The sequence below is a fragment of the Lagenorhynchus albirostris genome, chromosome 1 (assembly GCF_949774975.1).
Source record: "Lagenorhynchus albirostris chromosome 1, mLagAlb1.1, whole genome shotgun sequence".
In the NCBI taxonomy this organism is placed as follows: Eukaryota; Metazoa; Chordata; class Mammalia; order Artiodactyla; family Delphinidae; genus Lagenorhynchus; species Lagenorhynchus albirostris.
In genome coordinates this window covers 21863226-21880496 of record NC_083095.1, presented here as the reverse complement: position 1 = coordinate 21880496, position 17271 = coordinate 21863226, and the positions used below count along the sequence as shown (strand labels likewise).

Here is a 17271-nt window from a genome sequence, read left to right as displayed (position 1 = left end):
GTCCTCTTAGGCAACCCCTCTTCACCTCTCAGGAATATTATGAAAGTTATCCATACATGCACAGAATAGTGTTGTACAAGAATATACTGTGACACCATCTCAAAAAATTAAGAAAAGGTATCTAGTAAAATTTAATACCCATTAGTAATAAAAACTTTCAGCATACTAGGAATGGAAGAGAACTCTTCAGTCTGATAAAGGGCATGTATCGCAAAAAGCTCAGCTAACATCATAATGGTGAAATATTGAATGCTTTCATCCAAGCTCACCACTCTATTCCATACTGTACTACAGTCCTTAGGCATCGCAACAAGGTAATGAAAGGGAATAAAGGAAGCTATATGAATGGCCATATAACACATGAAAAGGTGCTCAACATCATTAGATACCAGGGAAGGGTAGATGAAGCTACAATGAGATACTACACATCCACTAGAATGGCTTAGAAAGTGTGATAACAGAACACCACTACAGTGATAAACATAAGTGAATTAGTTACACATGCAGCAGCATAATGAATCATTAAACCACCATCTGAATCTTAAGAGTCCTATCACACCGTCGCTCACCTTGGTTTCATTCATTCATTTAATCTCATACCAACACTATAAAGTAGATACTGTTATCCCTCTTTTAATAATGAAAAAGATTCATAGAGGAAAAGTAATCTCCAAGATTATATTAGTTCATTCAATATTTACTGAGCACATACTGTTTGCCGACAGGCAGTGGAGCATGTGCTGAGGATATAATGTTAGCAAAACTAGACCCAGTCCTTCCTCTACACAATACTGCCAGGTAATATGATGGGCCTGTCATGAAAAAAAAAATAAGACCATCACTACCTTTAAGTTCAGAGTCTAGCTGTACACCAGAATCTAACACAACATCAACTATAATTAGAAAAAAAAATTTTTTTAAAGAAGTTCAGAATCTAGCAGAAGAAACTGGCAGATAACAATTTACCGTGCAGTAAAAGCAATTACAAATTAACACAAAGTGTTCTTACAGGTATATGCAAAGTGCTGTGTGTATTCAAAAAGGGAAATGACTGATAATTCTGCAGTTGATGGAAGCCAACCTGGCAAACATTTGAGCTGGTAATGTAACAACAGACAGAATGCCTTCAGGCACTGAGGTAGAGTGGAAGGACTTGATTTGTAACTAAATACACCTGGCTAAGATGCCTGCTCAGGATTTACATTTGTGAAATGTGAATACCCAACAACTTGAAGGGGTGTTGTGAGAACTGGAAATAAACCTGTAAAGATCCAAGCACATGCAGAAGACACTCAATTCACAGTAGCTTTTAGTTTTGGAACAAATCCCTGGTGACAGTCATCTTGCTAATATACATCCCCTGCTATAAATTTGTGTCAATCCCAGAAAGTCTCACCTCTCAATACAAGAATATGATTCACTTTCTGAGGCCGAAAAGCTTAAGACTATATCTTAAACCCATGGCAATCTGCTGGCTTTTGACCTTTCTCCTCATCTGAACATGACCTGAGCCCCAATATATGAGACAGTGGGTAAAGTAGAGTTGGCTGTCTCAGTTAGACTGGCTCATGGAAGGTTAGAGGCTGGGACCCAGAAACATTCGGACCAGTGGGAGTAGCAGCCACTCTGCACTGTGCCTCTTTGCACAAAACCGCTCAGAACATGCACTTTATCAGCTGTCTCCTCTGTGCCCAGCTCACAGCAACGCTCACTTTAATCTGCATCAGATACCCATATCGGTCTACAAATTTCCAGAACAGGGGTTAGCAATAAGTATTAAATTAATCTGAGAGAGACAGCCCAGTAAGGGAAGGACCAAAATGGTAGAACTTTTTCGATACACAGAGGCTCTTCCCGTGGTGCCTGCATTTTAATATAGATAATGCAATAGGCCCGGTACCCTTCCTGGTGGCACAGTGCACAGGTTAGTGCGGCTGAACACTGAGGCATTTTCAAAACAAGAGCTCAGAAGTTGTTTGCAAGGCTGACCAGCTCTTTATTGACATTTCCAGTCAGAGTGGAATAATTACAGCAAGAGCGACCAGAGTGCCGACCTCTCCTAACCACATGGGTTTATATGTGCACAGCTGACTGACAAACTAACGCAGAAGGGTGTCTGCATGGTTTAATCATCAGGGCAAATACTGCAGACGACTCTACAAGGAGCACAGCACACGGAGAGAGAGCGGGCTCGCACTGCGTCACAGGGCACAGCGGCTGTGGGCGGCGCTGGGCAAATTACATAGAGCTCTCCAAGCCTCAGCTTCCTCGCCTATAAAGTGGGATGATGCCCTGCAGGATGCTGTGAGAGTTACGTCATGTAGACAGGTGCCTGGCACAGCGCCTTGTGGGTAGTGGACACCTAGTAAACGGTCATTTCTGTTACTTAACTAATGTAAGGCATGGTCGTCTATAGTTTGGGGGGAGCCAAGGGAAAGATATATGCTAAGAGTGGATTGTTTTGTTGGATAGAGGCCATGTTAAATGGCTTTTAGCCTGTGTACATGGAGTTCAGTGAAGGGTGTGTGTGTGTGTGTGTGTGAGAGAGAGAGAGAGACACACAGAGAGAGAGAGAGAGAGAATATGAGAATATGCACTAAGTGAGTGGAGGATATCGGAAGAGAAGGGAAAAAAAGCTTTGAGAAGAAACACGGACGTCTTGTTCCTAGACCATAAGCTATTTGAAGGCAAGGCCTCTGCTTTATTTTATTTCACTTTCAGCCCTGTTTTTAGTCACTGTTCCATGCTCCATTAGAATCTACCATAACGCCTGACACCCAGCAGGCACTCGGTAAACATTTCCCGGACCAGGCGCTGCACTCTCACTGGCAGGTGTGGCTGTGACTAAACACAGGAAAAGGAAGCCAGCGGTGGTGGTGAGGGACACTTGCCAAGCGGCGGCTCTGACACGCAGAAGTGCCCTTTGTCCCAGCAGTTGAGTCACTGTACCACCGCACTGGAGCACTGTGACAGGTTCCATTCACAACAACAATAATGACATGAGGTCATTCCCCCAACAAAGCAATAAACCCCAGATGGAGGCTCCAAATCCTAACACAGGTCACCCTCTACGCTAATGAGCAGATCAGGCGCATTAAATGCTTTACCGGTCCACTCTGGACTAGGTGTTCCGTATGCACTGTTCCCATTAATCCTCAGGACAGCCCTATGGGAGGTAATAGTGATAGCTGATAGGTAAGAAAATGAAATTCACAGGGGTTAAGTAACTGGCCTGAGGTCAAATACTTCACCAGATTTCAAACCAATGCCCTTTTCACATACTTGAAGTAGAAGACACATACAGAAAGGTGTGCATAAGTGTATAACTAAATAAATTTTCACAAACTGAGCACATTCATGTAACCACCGCCCAGATAGGAAACAAGTCCCCTGTACTCCTTTCTCGTCACTCCCTGGCTCCAATGGTAGCCAATACACTCACAACTCTATATGAGTTTTACCCAGAACACTCGACGACAATCTCTCCTCCCATTGAATCCTTAGGTTTTTCTTATGTGTACCACCCATCTGGAATTTCCCAATACTCTCTTGTAGTGTCAACTATTTGTTCCTTTACGTATCTTGTCTTTTTAATTATTACTATAAATTCCTTGAGGCCAGGGTTTTTATACTTTTTTACATCCCCCTAGCACATCTAGTATGAAGCAATTACTCCAAAATACATGTACCTAACAGTTATTTTCTGCTTTCTACACACATCTGATGCTATTTTAAGCACTTTACCTGATTTCATTTAATCCTCCCAACAACCCAATCATCTCCCTTTTACATATGACAAAACTGAGGCATAAAGAAGTAACTGGCCCAAGGTCACACAGGGAGGGATGGAGTAACGTTCAAACTCAGGCATCATTACTCCAGGGCATGCATGGATTGGAGGCCTCTCATGATTTTGTCCCCTTTTCATAAATTGTGTCCTAAAGTATAAAACACATGTAGAAAGAAAACCACATAAATCACACATTTAAAGTTCAACAAGTTTTCACAAAGTGAAGACACTTAGGTAACTCACACCTAGATCAAGAGACAACATGGCCAACAGCCCGGAAGACCCCTTCACGCCCATCCCAGTCACTAAATACCCCCCCAGGGTACCCACTGTCCTGATTCCTAACACCATATATTAGTTTACCTGTTTTTAAACTATATAAATGAATCATACAGTATGTCCTCTTTATATTCACGAGAGTCATTCATTCTGTTGCATGTGGTATGATTAATGTGTATTGTGGTATTGTATTCAATTGTGTGAATGTGACATAATTTATCCATTCTGGTGTTATTAGACAGTTGATAGATTCTAGATTTGCATAACTGTAGCTAGTGCTTCTGTGAACATTCTTAATGTCTTTTGGCATATGCATGTATTTTTCTTGGGTACATACCCAGGAGTGGAACTGTTCTGTCCTTGAGTATGTAAAGTGACCACACCAGTTTACATTCTCATTTGCAGTGTTTGAGAGTTCTGGTTGCTCTACATCTTTGCCACTTGATATTGTCCATTCTTTTCAGTTTAGCTATGCTGGTGGATGTGTAGTTGCATCATATTGTGGCTTTAATTGGGCTTTCACTGATGACAAATGACGGTGTACACCTTTTCATATGTTTATTGGCCATTTGGATATCCTCTCTGTGAAGTACCTTTTCAAGGCTTTTGCTGATTGAGTGATCTGCTGTTTTGTAGAAGTTGATTTGTAGAAGTTCTTTATATATTCTGGATATGAGTTTTTTGTCAGATGTATCTATTGTAAATATCCTCCTTCACGCTGTTGCTTACCTTTAACTTTTTTTTTTTTTTTTTTTTGCGGTAAGCAGGCCTCTCACTGTTGTGGCTTCTCCCGTTGCGGAGCACAGGCTCCGGACGCACAGGCTCAGCGGCCATGGCTCACGGGCCCAGCCGCTCCGCGGCATGTGGGATCCTCCCAGACCGGGGCACGAACCCGTGTCCCCTGCATCGGCAGGCAGACTCTCAACCACCGTGCCACCAGGGAAGCCCACCTTTAACTCTCTTAATAGTATCTACTGATTAACAGGCAATCTTAATGGAGTCTAATTTATCAGGGTTTTTTTCCCTTTATAGTTAGTACTTTTGGGGTCTTGTTTAACATGCGCTTTTTTTTAGGGACTGCCTCATCAGAGATTCCCTAGTGGGACTAAGCAGTCAAGGTTCCCTGCCTTCCTGGAGCCACATGAGCTAAGCTAAGCCACTGCAAAGCTCTTTCCCTGGAATTCGACTCCTTTGAAAATAAAATTGAAGATGGTTATCATTCACTCATGACAATGGTAGCACTGGAAGAAACCATCTGCAAGTCCTTGTCAAAGACCCAAATGCTGTTCTAGCTCCTGTCCTTTCTGCGGCTGGCTTTTCAGTTTGATTTCTTAGCCTTTCCTTCAATTCTGTGAGCACACCCTCCTCCCCAATCCCCATATCCTTTCAATAAACCCTCCTATTTTATTTCTAATTAGCCAGAATCTACTTCTGTTGCTTGCAAACAAAAAAATCCTATCGATTCCTTTCTTCGCTCTCTCTCTTTTTATATATGGCACTAAGCACAGAAGTATAGCTTGATCCATTTCACACACTTTCATGATTCCAGTATAATTTTTGAAAGCTATGAGCTTTCTGGCATCCCAGAGCTGGCTCTGCCAGTGTCAGCTGGCTCTTGACACTCACCACATTAGGAAAAGCAATGGCATTTTCAACTCATTGGCTCTTAGGGAAATGAAGAAGGGGAAATCTAGCTAAAACTGGACATTCTCCAGTAAAGCTGACAATAAAAAGGTTACAATAGGGCATGAACCCCTTAACAAATTATCAAGCAAAGGCAGCTCTGTAGCTGTGCCTAAGCATGATAATTACTATCTCTTCTAGCTGGTAGGTATAATAACGAGCACTGATAATTTAAATGGAAGAGCAAACGATACTTTGGGTAGAATATTGTTTGAATAAGGAGCACTTCTAAAAACCAAATTTATCCTGAAAAGCCAATCTACAAAGACACTGTTAAAACTAGAAGGGTGGGCTTCCCTGGTGGCACGGTGGTTGAGAGTCCGCCTGCCGATGCAGGGGACACGGATTCGTGCCCCGGTCTGGGAGGATCCCACGTGCCGCAGAGCGGCTGGGCCTGTGAGCCATGGCTGGTCAGCCTGCGCGTCCGGAGCCTGTGCTCTGCAAAGGAAGAGGCCACAACAGTGAGAGGCCCGCGTACCACAAAAAAAAAAAAAAAAGAAAACTGGAAAGGTGTCTGGGGAATCATCTCAGCAATTGCTCTCTTAGACCGTTCACATTTCACAAAATATGAGCACGGGCCAACATTAACAAGAGAGATTTTAAAAAAACAAACAGGGACTTCCCTGTTGGCACAGGGGGCCCGGGTTCGATCCCTGGTCAGGGAACTAGATCCCACATACATGACACAACTAAGAGTTCGCATGACACAACTAAGGAGCTGGCCTGCCACAACTGAGCCTGGCGCAACCAAATAAATAAATAAATGTTAAAAACATAAATTAAATTATTTTTTAATTTAAAGTAAAAAAAGAAATAGAAGTTATAACTACAAATTAGTCTAAAATGGTAAGCCATACACATAGTGCACTGAAGTAATTATAACATTAGGCATTCCCGATAACATCTTTGGGTAGTGTTTTCAGAACCTGCAGTGCTGTCTTCAGTGTGACCCAAGTGGTGGCAAATCTTTATTCCTCGAGGTCAACTGGGTTTGATTTTTCAAAACAGTCAAAACTCACTTGGAGTCACAGCTGTTGAGTAAATTTCTATAAATTTATTTCCTTTTTTAAAAAAAGAGACAATGCAACATAGTAGTTAAGAGTACTGACTTTTAGGGCTTCCCTGGTGGCGCAGGGGTTGAGAGTCTGCCTGCCGGCCCAGTCCGGGAGGATCCCACATGCTGTGGAGCGGCTAGGCCTGTGAGCCATGGCCGCTGAGCCTGCGCATCTGGAGCCTGTGCTCCGCAACCGAGAGGCCACAACAGTGAGAAGCCCACGTACCGCAAAAAAAAAAAAGAGTACTGACTTTTAGAGAAATCTGGATTCTGACACTTGCTGATGTGTGATCTTGAATACAAAACAGTCTATTTGAGCCTCAATTTCTTTATGCATCAGAAGGGACTAACAAGCAACAAGGATATACTCCATAGCACAGGGATATATAGCCATTATTTTGTAATAACTCTAAATAGAGTATAATCTACAAAAATATTGAATCACCATGGTGTACACCTGAAACTAATATAACGTTGTAAATCAACTATACTTCAATAAAAAATAAGGGGGGGGCTAGCAGTCTATCTGATAGGTGTGGCTGGTAAATTAGATAATGTAACTGAAGCTATTATATCTTTAACTTTTATTATTATGACTAAGGAAGGAGAATGACTTTTGTTTATGGAATGTGAATTGGTTCTGAAAGGGCTTCCCGAAAAGAAGTTTACAACTTTTATGCATTAGCATAGTCATTTGTGAGTGTCAAGACTTAAACTGTCTCTGGATTTATGCAATCCAGCTCAGACCCAGAAATTATTTTTAAAAGGACTCTGAGCACACAAAACACAATCACAGAGTCCATGTACTAAAGCTGGGATATTTATTCACAGGTGGCTTCTTGGTGACCGACAAGGCCTAGCCACTCATGCTCTAATTCTAAGTTCATCTCTAGCAACTCGTGGGAGGTGAAGCGGGCCGTGAAGACGGCCGTGAAGACAGGTTAACTGTGGTGAAGGGAAAAATGAAAGAACTGATGGAGGAAACAGAAATTCTCAAGGGACAACCAGATTCACCCAGAGACATGTTTTACCCAAGGACATATACAGTGAGGGGCTCTGGGAGGATTAGGGACAAAAAGGCTGATTTAATAAGCAAAAATCAGAATTTCGAATTTCAGAAGGGCTGGTTTCTAGCGTAGTGCTAGCCAGGTAGAACAGGCTGGTCTTCTGGTAGAAAAACTTTATTTGGTTCAGCGACTGGATTAGCAACCTTTCCTTGGTGTTTGCTTAAAATTTTGCTCTGCTCTGCTTCTGTGGGAACAGAAACAGGTCATCAAAACACCCACAAAATTTTGTTACCTTGACCCCTGAGCCTTAGGGTCCTTATCAATAAAATGAGGAAACTCATGCCTACCTCACAGTACTATGCAAGTTAAATGAGATCTCATAAAAAGCACTTATTACAGTGTCTGGCACATAGCGGTTGCCTGATAAATACAAATTACTATTATTATTGGCTTTATACAAAAAGATGCCAAATATTTGGAGCTGAACTATGAGGAAGATAATAATCTATAGACTGAGAGAAAAATTAGTTCTAGTCTGGATAATTCTAGAATTTTCTGAATCCTGAATTTTGAGCAATTGCTATTATAGCTTCAATGTATATTTTCTTAAAATACATTCTCTATACCTTTTTATCTATCTACATATGTCATACAATTTTACTTCATTGAAAGAATAATCACTTAATCAATTATCCTTGAGAAAATCTATTCATAAATATCTGGGTCTTATGCTCTGCAGATCTGACACTTTCTTGAAGTTGCAGAGCTGGAGGATGACGTTCCACTGTGGAACCATCAATCCCCTGGACCATGTGTGAAGCTCAGGGATCTGGCTCTGCTTTGATCATGACTGTATCTAAGGGCACAGGGTTTGTGGAGCAGATATCCTTCAGAGGGAAAAACAGGAACTGTTCACTTTGTCATCACTGCCTCTTTCACATAATAGGTAAATGTAAATTTCCTACAGAGAGTCAGGGATAATGTGCCAAAGACAGGAAGAGACTGCGTCAAAGGTGTCATCTTGTTTGAGAATCCCCCACTGATGACCACCCTCACATTTCAAAACGATGGCTCTCAAATCATTTTATGTCCATGGTCACTTTGAAAGAGTGATAAACCAAGAGGCCACATATTCAGGGCCTGAATTACGGCTGGAAGACCTGTCCTTCTGCCACTCGGAGAATCCATTTAATACCCATAGGCCTCAATTTCCACATCTGTAAAGTGAAGGGTTTGCATTAGATGATCCTGAATTTGTCTTGTCTTTAAAACCCTATAATTCATATCCATTCTTCTACTTTTTTATTGTGAAAGAGAACAGTGTAAGCCACCTCTCTTCGACTAGAACAAAGGATATGACATTGCTTTGATGAGATCACAAATAAAAGAAATGATAAAATATGAATTCATGTTAAAAATATACAGTGCCATCCTGCAGTCATTACCAGAGAGCTGTCTGCTCACCGTGTGATGTGCCTGCTTGTCATACGCTCTTTCTCTCTCATCTATGGCAATGATGGAAAAATAGCTGTGAACCCTCAAAAAGGGTCATTCAATACCAACTTAGGAACTGTCAAGACTAACCAGAGCTGCAGACAGATAGAGCACCTCTGTGGTCAACAGGTGAGTGATGGCAGCCTCAGGGGCAGGTGGTGAGGTTTAAGTTATATAGGACTGAGAAGTCTAACTGGCCTCTAAATAGCTAATTATCCAGGTGTTATTCATGAGCTAATCATGGATAACATTTATTGAGTACTTACTATATGCCTGGCCTTAAAGCCATGTGCTGTACGTGTGTGTGTGTGTGTGTGTGTGTGTGTGTGTGTGTACACACACACACATACATATAATCTAAATATTTGATTATCACCCCTATTTTGTGGGCCAGGAAACTAGGGCTACAGAAGCTCAGGGTCCTGGCCATGCTGCTCAACCAAATTGTATTGACAGCTCTTTCACAGTGAAGATGAACAGGAAATCTATTTCCTTTCCCCTGTGCCTTTTTTCCTGGTCCAGTAATTCACATCCTTTCCTCTCAGGCCTGAAAAGTCCCGAGAGACTGGATGGCTTGGGAAGTTTGATACTTGATCTACTCTTTTTTTTTTGGTTGCACTGGGTCTTACTTGCAGCATGTGGGCTCCTTGGTTGTGGCATGTGAACTCTTAGTTGTGGCACACGTGTGGGATCTAGTTCCCTGACCAGGGATTGAACCAGGGCCTCCTGTGTTGGGAGCGCAGAGTCTTTTTTTTTTTTTTGCGGTACGCGGGCCTCTCACTGTTGTGGCCTCTCTCGTTGCAGAGCACAGGCTCCGGACGCGCAGGCTCAGCGGCCATGGCTCACAGGCCCAGCCGCTCCGCGGCATGTGGGATCTTCCCGGACCAGGACATGAACCCGTGTCCCCTGCATCGGCAGGCGGACTCTCAAACACTGTGCCACCAGGGAAGCCCGGGAGCGCAGAGTCTTATCCACTGCGCCACCAGGGAAGTCCCATTCTTTAACTTTTTAAAAGTGTTTTCCTCTAAGCACCAAATGGTTCGGCGACTACCTCTGTCTCCCATGATCAAGTCAACTGGTAGCACTGATATCCCTAGAGTGCTTGTTATGTGTCAGGCATTAGTGTACGCATTTGGGTGGAACAGCAAGTGCATGTAAAGCACTTGGGGAACAGAAGACAACAAGCTTGTAACTGAGATTACCACCTCTTGGAAGACAGAGCTGAATTTGTACTGCTTTACATATTGCACCTAGTTTTATACCAATCAATCAACAGTTAAAGAAGTAGAACAGCATACTGGACAGAGCAGCAGAATAGGAGAGAGTGGAAGAACATGGGCATAGGTCTCCATCACCCCCATTCCTGCCCAACCATCTCTGCTCTGCTCTCCTTCCCTCCCCCAACACTGGGATAAAACCCTGATACTGAGAAGCACCAAATGTCAAGGGCTGTTTCTAATTGTGGAGGGGCAAAGGAGAAAAAGCTGAAATATCTCTTCATGGAATTAAAAACAATAATAATTTTTAAATCATACTATGTGCCAGGCACAGTGAAAAAACTTTTTTTAGTTGATCTTATTTGCCTCTCACAAGAATCCTATGAGGGCGATACTATTATCAATGCCACATAAAAGAGGAAGAAAATGGGGCACCCAGAGGTTAAATAAAATGCCCAAGGTGTCCAGTTAGGAAGCGGCAGAGCTGAGACTGAAGAGAGGCTGAAAACACCAAAACTGAAAACAAGGGGTTTGCTTTGTAAAGAATTTTGTTAAAGTGGTATTTGTTCCTGGCAGCTCCAGCAAAAGGCAAATCCCTAGGAAACCAAGAGATTCCTTATAGCCAACCTTCTCTGGAACTAACTAGCCAGGAGACATCAGATAGGAAAGCACCATAACCCATAGATAATCTTTGTTGTGTCTATTTTTGGTAAATGAAGGAGTGGTCAATTTATATCGCCCAGTGAGACACACGAGCCTGACGACTTGGCTGCCTGTTATATCCCAACACAGTTATTTCCTGGTCTTTGGCCAGCACAGCATATACCATATTATCTCCGCCTAAGTCCATGAGCAAAATGGGTGTGTGTGTGTGTGTGTGTGTGTGTGTGTGTGTGTGTGTGTGTGTGTGTGTGTGTGTGTGTGTGTGTGTGTGTGTGTGTGTGTGTGTGTGTGTAGGATTTATGCAGTGTAGGCACAAAGCCACAGGCACTCCTTGCATTCTCGGCACACATTCCTTCCTCCCCATAAAGAAGAGAGATCATGTGATTGTTTTAGTCATTCTTCTCTTCCTGAAACGGCTTTGGGACAGATACAGTCTGGCTGGAGTTTAAGCTCCCAACTGGACCAAGCATAAAGGCAGGCTACTGACACCCTCTGTGTCTGTGGGTGTTGGTGAGAAAAGGAAGCAGGGACAACTCTGCAGGAAAAGGCTGTCCTTTGCCATTAAAGCTGAACTCTCAAGGGAGAGGATCAGAAGAGAAACTTTACCTGTCTCACCCACCCATATGCTCTCTCTATACCTGTTCTCAAGATAAACGGAGGCTGCTTTGGCTTTTTGAAGCTCCTGATTTCATGCTTTCTACTGAAACTTAATTAGTAAAAACTCCCTGAAGCCGCCTCCCCTACAAACTGCAAATTCACTGAGACCAAAAGGAGTTGTATCTTCCAATTCAATCTCTTCCCACCCCCAACGCCTCCTGTACCTGGCTGACGAGCATCCATCACACCTCCAACCTAAGGAATTCTTGCTCTTCCCTCCAGGCATCCTCTAGACTAGGCTTGCTGTTTCAAATCAAATTGCCCCTGGCTGTTTAATCATGTAGTAGCTAGCTCTGGTTTCATGATGCATTGGCCTGTATTGATCATAAGTGTATTGGTCTACAGGAACCTGCCAATCCTTTTGAAAATTAGTACCTTTCTGGTTTTTAAGGCAAAGAGATTTCTGGAGTCCAGTCATCTTTTCGTGTATTTATAATCACCTTTTGGTGGCAACCTCTTTGTACCATCACTCAACACTTCGGGTAAGAATTCTGCTTAAGAAACTTGTCCTTGCTTGTGAAGCCTGGCAGTCAAAAAAGAAAGACACTTACTGGCAAATTAAATAAAAAGACACAGCCCAGGGGCTTCCCTGGTGGCGCAGTGGTTGAGAGTCCGCCTGCCGATGCAGGGGACACGGGTTCGTGCCCTGGTCCGGGAAGATCCCACATGCCGCGGAGCGACTGGGCCCGTGAGTCATGGCTGCTGAGCCTGCGCGTCCGGAGCCTGTGCTCCGCAACGGGAGAGGCCACAGCAGTGAGGCCCCCATACCGCAAAAAAAAAAAAAAAAAAAAAAAGACACAGCCCATGTTTTCACTACTCTTCTTACCTTCACCTCTTCTTCCTCCTCATCTCTTTCTCCCTTCCTCTCTCTCTTTCTTTCCTTCTTTCTTGGTCCACCACTTCCATTCTTTATACTGTCTTTTAAAATCTCCTTCCAAGGCCTTGCTCTATTTCATGGATTGTGACACAAGAGGCTAATCGGTCCAATCAAGGAAAATGAAAACCTATCAAATGATCAGATCAATGACCAGAACCCAGGGTTTTTGGTTTCGTTTTAATTTCTTGAAGCATAGTTTGGGTGTGGAGTGGGATGGTAGAGAATAAAAACAGGGAGAGCAAATCTGAAGACCCTTGAGGGCAGAGACTGTGATATAATCACCTTGCACTCTCCATAGAGCCTAAGTCAGCCACACAACAGTGTTTAGTGAGTGGCTTCAATATACAGAACCAGTGGTGACCAAAACAGACTGGGTGCGTGCCTCAGAGAGCCCTCAGACTCATGATGAGAGAGAAAATTAATTGAAAAAAAGAAAGAAAGAGAGAAATAGATCACTACAAACTTTGATAAGTGTGGTGAAAGAAAAGAACACACTATCAGGGAACATATGCCCAGTCCTGATCTAGCCTGGGGGTGAGAGTAGGCTCCCTTGAGGAAGGGACACTGAAACAGAGATAAAAAGTCTGAGTAGGAGTTAAGGGAGTTGCAAATTATAAGACGGTCGGCTTTCCTACTTCTGAAACAACTGGAGTACCACTTTTTTTGTGTGGGGGAGAGACATGAAAGAAATCTTAGGAATGTCATCCAAATCTTTCATTTTAACATGTAATAGAATTCAAATCCTCGTATGAGCTGCCGAAGGCCACTCCACCTAGGACTAGGCCCTGGGCTCCTGGCTCCCAGCCCAGAGCTCCCTGGAGCACACTGTGGACTACACGGCAACAAGAATGGCATTTCAGTGACCACAATGGACTTAAAGGCAGTGACGGATGGGACTCTGAGACATAAAGATAGAGGGCTTATCCCATATTCAAATGGTATGTAATGGGCTGGGGATAAAAGGTTTTTAAAATTGAACTTTTAGGGCTTCCCTGGTGGCTCAGTGGTTGAGAGTCCGCCTGCCGATGCAGGGGACACGGGTTCGTGACCCGGTCCGGGAGGATCCCACATGCCGCGGAGCGGCTGGGCCCATGAGCCATGGCCGCTGAGCCTGCGCGTCCAGAGCCTGTGCTCCGCAATGGGAGAGGCCACAACAGTGAGAGGCCCGCGTACAGCAAAAAAAAAAAAAAAAATTTAACTTTTAATAAAAAGAACTCAGCACTGCTTCTGAAGAATGGCTTGATATTGTGCAAGGTTTTTTTGACCAAAAGTTATTTGTAAATCAGGAACAAAGAGTGAGCCAGGCAGATTTCCCCATCTGCATGCAAAGTGAAAACAAGATGTAGAAGTGATAACAGCAATGGGGCAATGTGATAAATCAATCCAAAGTTGATATTTAAGGTCTAGTGATTTCATCCATTAGCCCAGTGAGAACTACAATTAGCACTAAACTCAATCACCACCCCTGAGATGACACGCGGCAGCCCTGAGTGACAGATGGAGCATTTTTTAAGTGCCTGTGAAGCCTCGTGGGAAGTCAACACCACCTAAGCGCCTTTCTCAGCAGCTTCCCTATTTTCTTTCCTCTCTGTGACACCACTACACCAAGGAAAAACTAACACTGCCACTTCTCTTTCTCAGTTACTTTGTCCTTCCTTCACTTCCAAATGCTGTGGGGTGAGGATATCTCTCAGAAGAGAGGTCTCATTAAGAAGGGAGAAAAAGATTCTACTGAGTACAGATTAAATGTCAATTCCTTACCCTCCTCACACCTCTTCAGGGGACAAAAGATTGGAAATGTTCCAATCAAAACAAGATCTCTCTCTGCCTTTCCATGATTCTTAGCCCCGGCTTTGTGTTGGCCTCTTTGTTCCTGCAAAGAAGCTGCTTCATTGAAACATCACAGAAAAAAAAACCGTTGTCCCCCAGACAATGAAGTCGCCTGCACACAGGCATCTCCAAAATAGGCAGGCCACAATGCCGGCAGAATTCTCAACCTGTTGCTATAGTAGCAGAAAGAATGTGATTCCAGCAGCTCTGCAGAGATTCATATCCAAATCCCACCAGCTCCCAAAGAGAACATTAACCCTTCGCCGTCCCTTTTCAGGGGCAGAACCACCTGGGACGAATCCTTAAGTATTCTAGGAGCTGGATATTGTAGTCTTAATATTCACTCACTCATTCATTCATCCAACAGCCATTCATTTAGATTGTTATGCTGGTTCCTAGGTTTTCAGTGGCAAACAATGCAAACATGGCCCTTGGTGTTAAGAGGAGGAATAAGATATTAAATCACTGCTCAAATAACAATATACTATGCAACATCAGTGTTACATGGGAGGCACCAGTTTTCAGCAAAGCCATCACCAGAATGGAAACAACCTACCCAAGAAAACCAGCTTATACATTAGTTGCAGCAGACAACTGCAATTATTTGATTGTTTACATGTGTTCATTTGACAAAAATACCACTAGAATGTATATTCCAATCACATCATGCCTCCTACAAAGCATTGGTTTAAATGAGCTATTTAATCAAATCAGTTTTCCACATAAAATAGAAACAGGATTGTTTGTTGGAGAACATAGCAAGCAGTTGCTGACTTGTCACCAGGGAACAGAAATAGCAGGTTAGGGCTCAGAAAATACATGAAAGAAGCACAGTCCTAAGAACCCTGGGAGGACTTCTAAACAGCCTTCACCCCAATTTGTTTCTCTGGTCAAGAGAGAGTAACAAAGAAACCTCAGGAAGTACAATTTAGAAATGACCTGTAATCCAGCCTACTCTCCCTAACTTTGTGGTGTTAAATCTCATGTTATTGAATACCTTCCTGCTAGACTTCCTTGTTTCCCATGGAGCACAAATACTAGGAAGGCAGGTTATCTTAGGAGGATGAACTCGGTAGGTAATGATATCCTCATATGCTTTTTGTGAAACAAGGCAGCATCGATCGGATTGCCAAGCAAAAGCTGAAAAACCAAGAAGACAGGTAACTAATTTCGATTGGCTAGTAAGATGCAGTCTCAGGGAAGTCACATAAACCTTTGTACCTCAGTTTCCTCAAAGGTAAATTTGATATACCACATAGATCCAAAGGCACATGGATCAACAGCAATGCCTGAAATAAATGTACTCTGTTATCATTCTTAGTAGCGCTGTAAAACAGGGTTTCTGCCCTGAGAACCTCAATCATCTTTTAGAACACTGGCTTCAACCAGAGGCACAGGGTATAAGCCTTTCACGAAACACATCAGGGAAAATGGGCCATCAGGAAGGGATATCCACCCAAATCTCTTTTAACCACTGCAACACTGGAGTAGGGTTTGGGACGTAAGGAAAAGAATGGTGCATGCCAATCCACTTCTACAAGGATCAAGTCTTTGGCCACTCTAGTCATGCACTGACAGTGAACCCTGAGGGGAATTCAGAATGGAGAAAAACAGGAAGCATTCTGTGCTTTGGATATACTGGCCCCTATATAGTTAAGATGCATATTTAAGAAAAGTATTTAATGACCCCAGATTCTTGCATCTTCCCATATATAGAAAAACACTAAAATCATTAATTTGAGATGTCTGTTCTTTGTGATTAGCAGTAATCTTTGGATGTTCGACTACAAGTTTTTTTCCAGGAAAAGAAGTCATGTATATCCTGGCTCCTCCCTCACCTCTTCAGAGCAGTTCCTCAGAGCTATCTGAGAGGCTGCCTCCCAAGCTATAGTCCTCAGTAAGGTCCCCAAATAAAACTTAACTCACAACTTTTACATTGTGCATTTTCACTTCAGTCAAAAAGGAAAAGGTCCCAAGTGTGCAGACTAGATGGAAACTGGTTTCTGTTTGCCTGAGAAAAAAATGATAGCAAAGGGATATGGTGTGACGTATCAATAAATTAATGACTCCACCCAAATAATGCCCATCCTGGAAATACACAGCCAAGCCCAGTGACCCAAACCCTTGACATTTTGGAGGACAGAGCAAGAATGGAAATGGAAGCATTTTGTTGGAACTCCAGTGCCATTTCTGTATCTATCAAGTCTGAAGTACCTGCAGGAATTGTTTTCCCTTTAAAATTCCACTGGCTAGATCATAGTAGCAAAGAGTCTGATGCTTACTTCCTCATTACAGGGAACAGGCTAGTTTCAGAAGATGGACACTTTCTGCCTCTTGGTTACTCTGGGATCTACCTATGGTTTCACCAGCTTTTCTAAGCAGGAAAAAGTACAACCCCCCTCATATGCCACTCCCCCACTATGGAATCTTACTTTTAATAGCCCTAATTCTTCACCCCTCTCAGTATCCATGTCCTTTGCCACATGACTTTACAGTTTCTCCCTGCAAACATATATTTCCCTGACCTTTGACAATGGTCTTGGCCACGTGACTTGCTTTGGCCAACAGGATGTTAACAGATTAATGACACAACCAGAGGACTGAAATGAGTTTGCTCATTGTGGCTTGTGCTCTTGTATCTCTGCCATCAACCATGACAAGAACATGCCCAAGCTAACAGCTGGTCCCAGGGGGAGGATGACAGACATGTGGAGTAAAGC

The 17271-nt window shown here is 43.1% G+C and overlaps 2 protein-coding genes across 5 annotated transcripts in view; one reads left to right on the top strand and one right to left on the bottom strand.

Annotated features, from left to right (window-relative positions):
* Nucleotides 1-17271, bottom strand: part of STON2 (stonin 2) — a 148625-nt gene that overhangs the window by 32995 nt on the left and 98359 nt on the right. The gene's annotated exons all lie outside the window — the stretch shown is intronic.
* Nucleotides 1-17271, top strand: part of LOC132507034 (uncharacterized) — an 86224-nt gene that overhangs the window by 56428 nt on the left and 12525 nt on the right. The window contains exons 3-5 of one of the 2 annotated variants that reach the window (XM_060126015.1): nucleotides 8553-8759; nucleotides 9342-9436; nucleotides 13455-13659. In XM_060126015.1, the coding sequence (XP_059981998.1) occupies nucleotides 8624-8759; nucleotides 9342-9436; nucleotides 13455-13659 (436 nt within the window). In that variant the 5' untranslated portion in view covers nucleotides 8553-8623. The remainder of the gene's footprint in view (nucleotides 1-8552; nucleotides 8760-9341; nucleotides 9437-13454; nucleotides 13660-17271) is intronic. The other variant, XR_009536095.1, reaches the window with a different exon arrangement.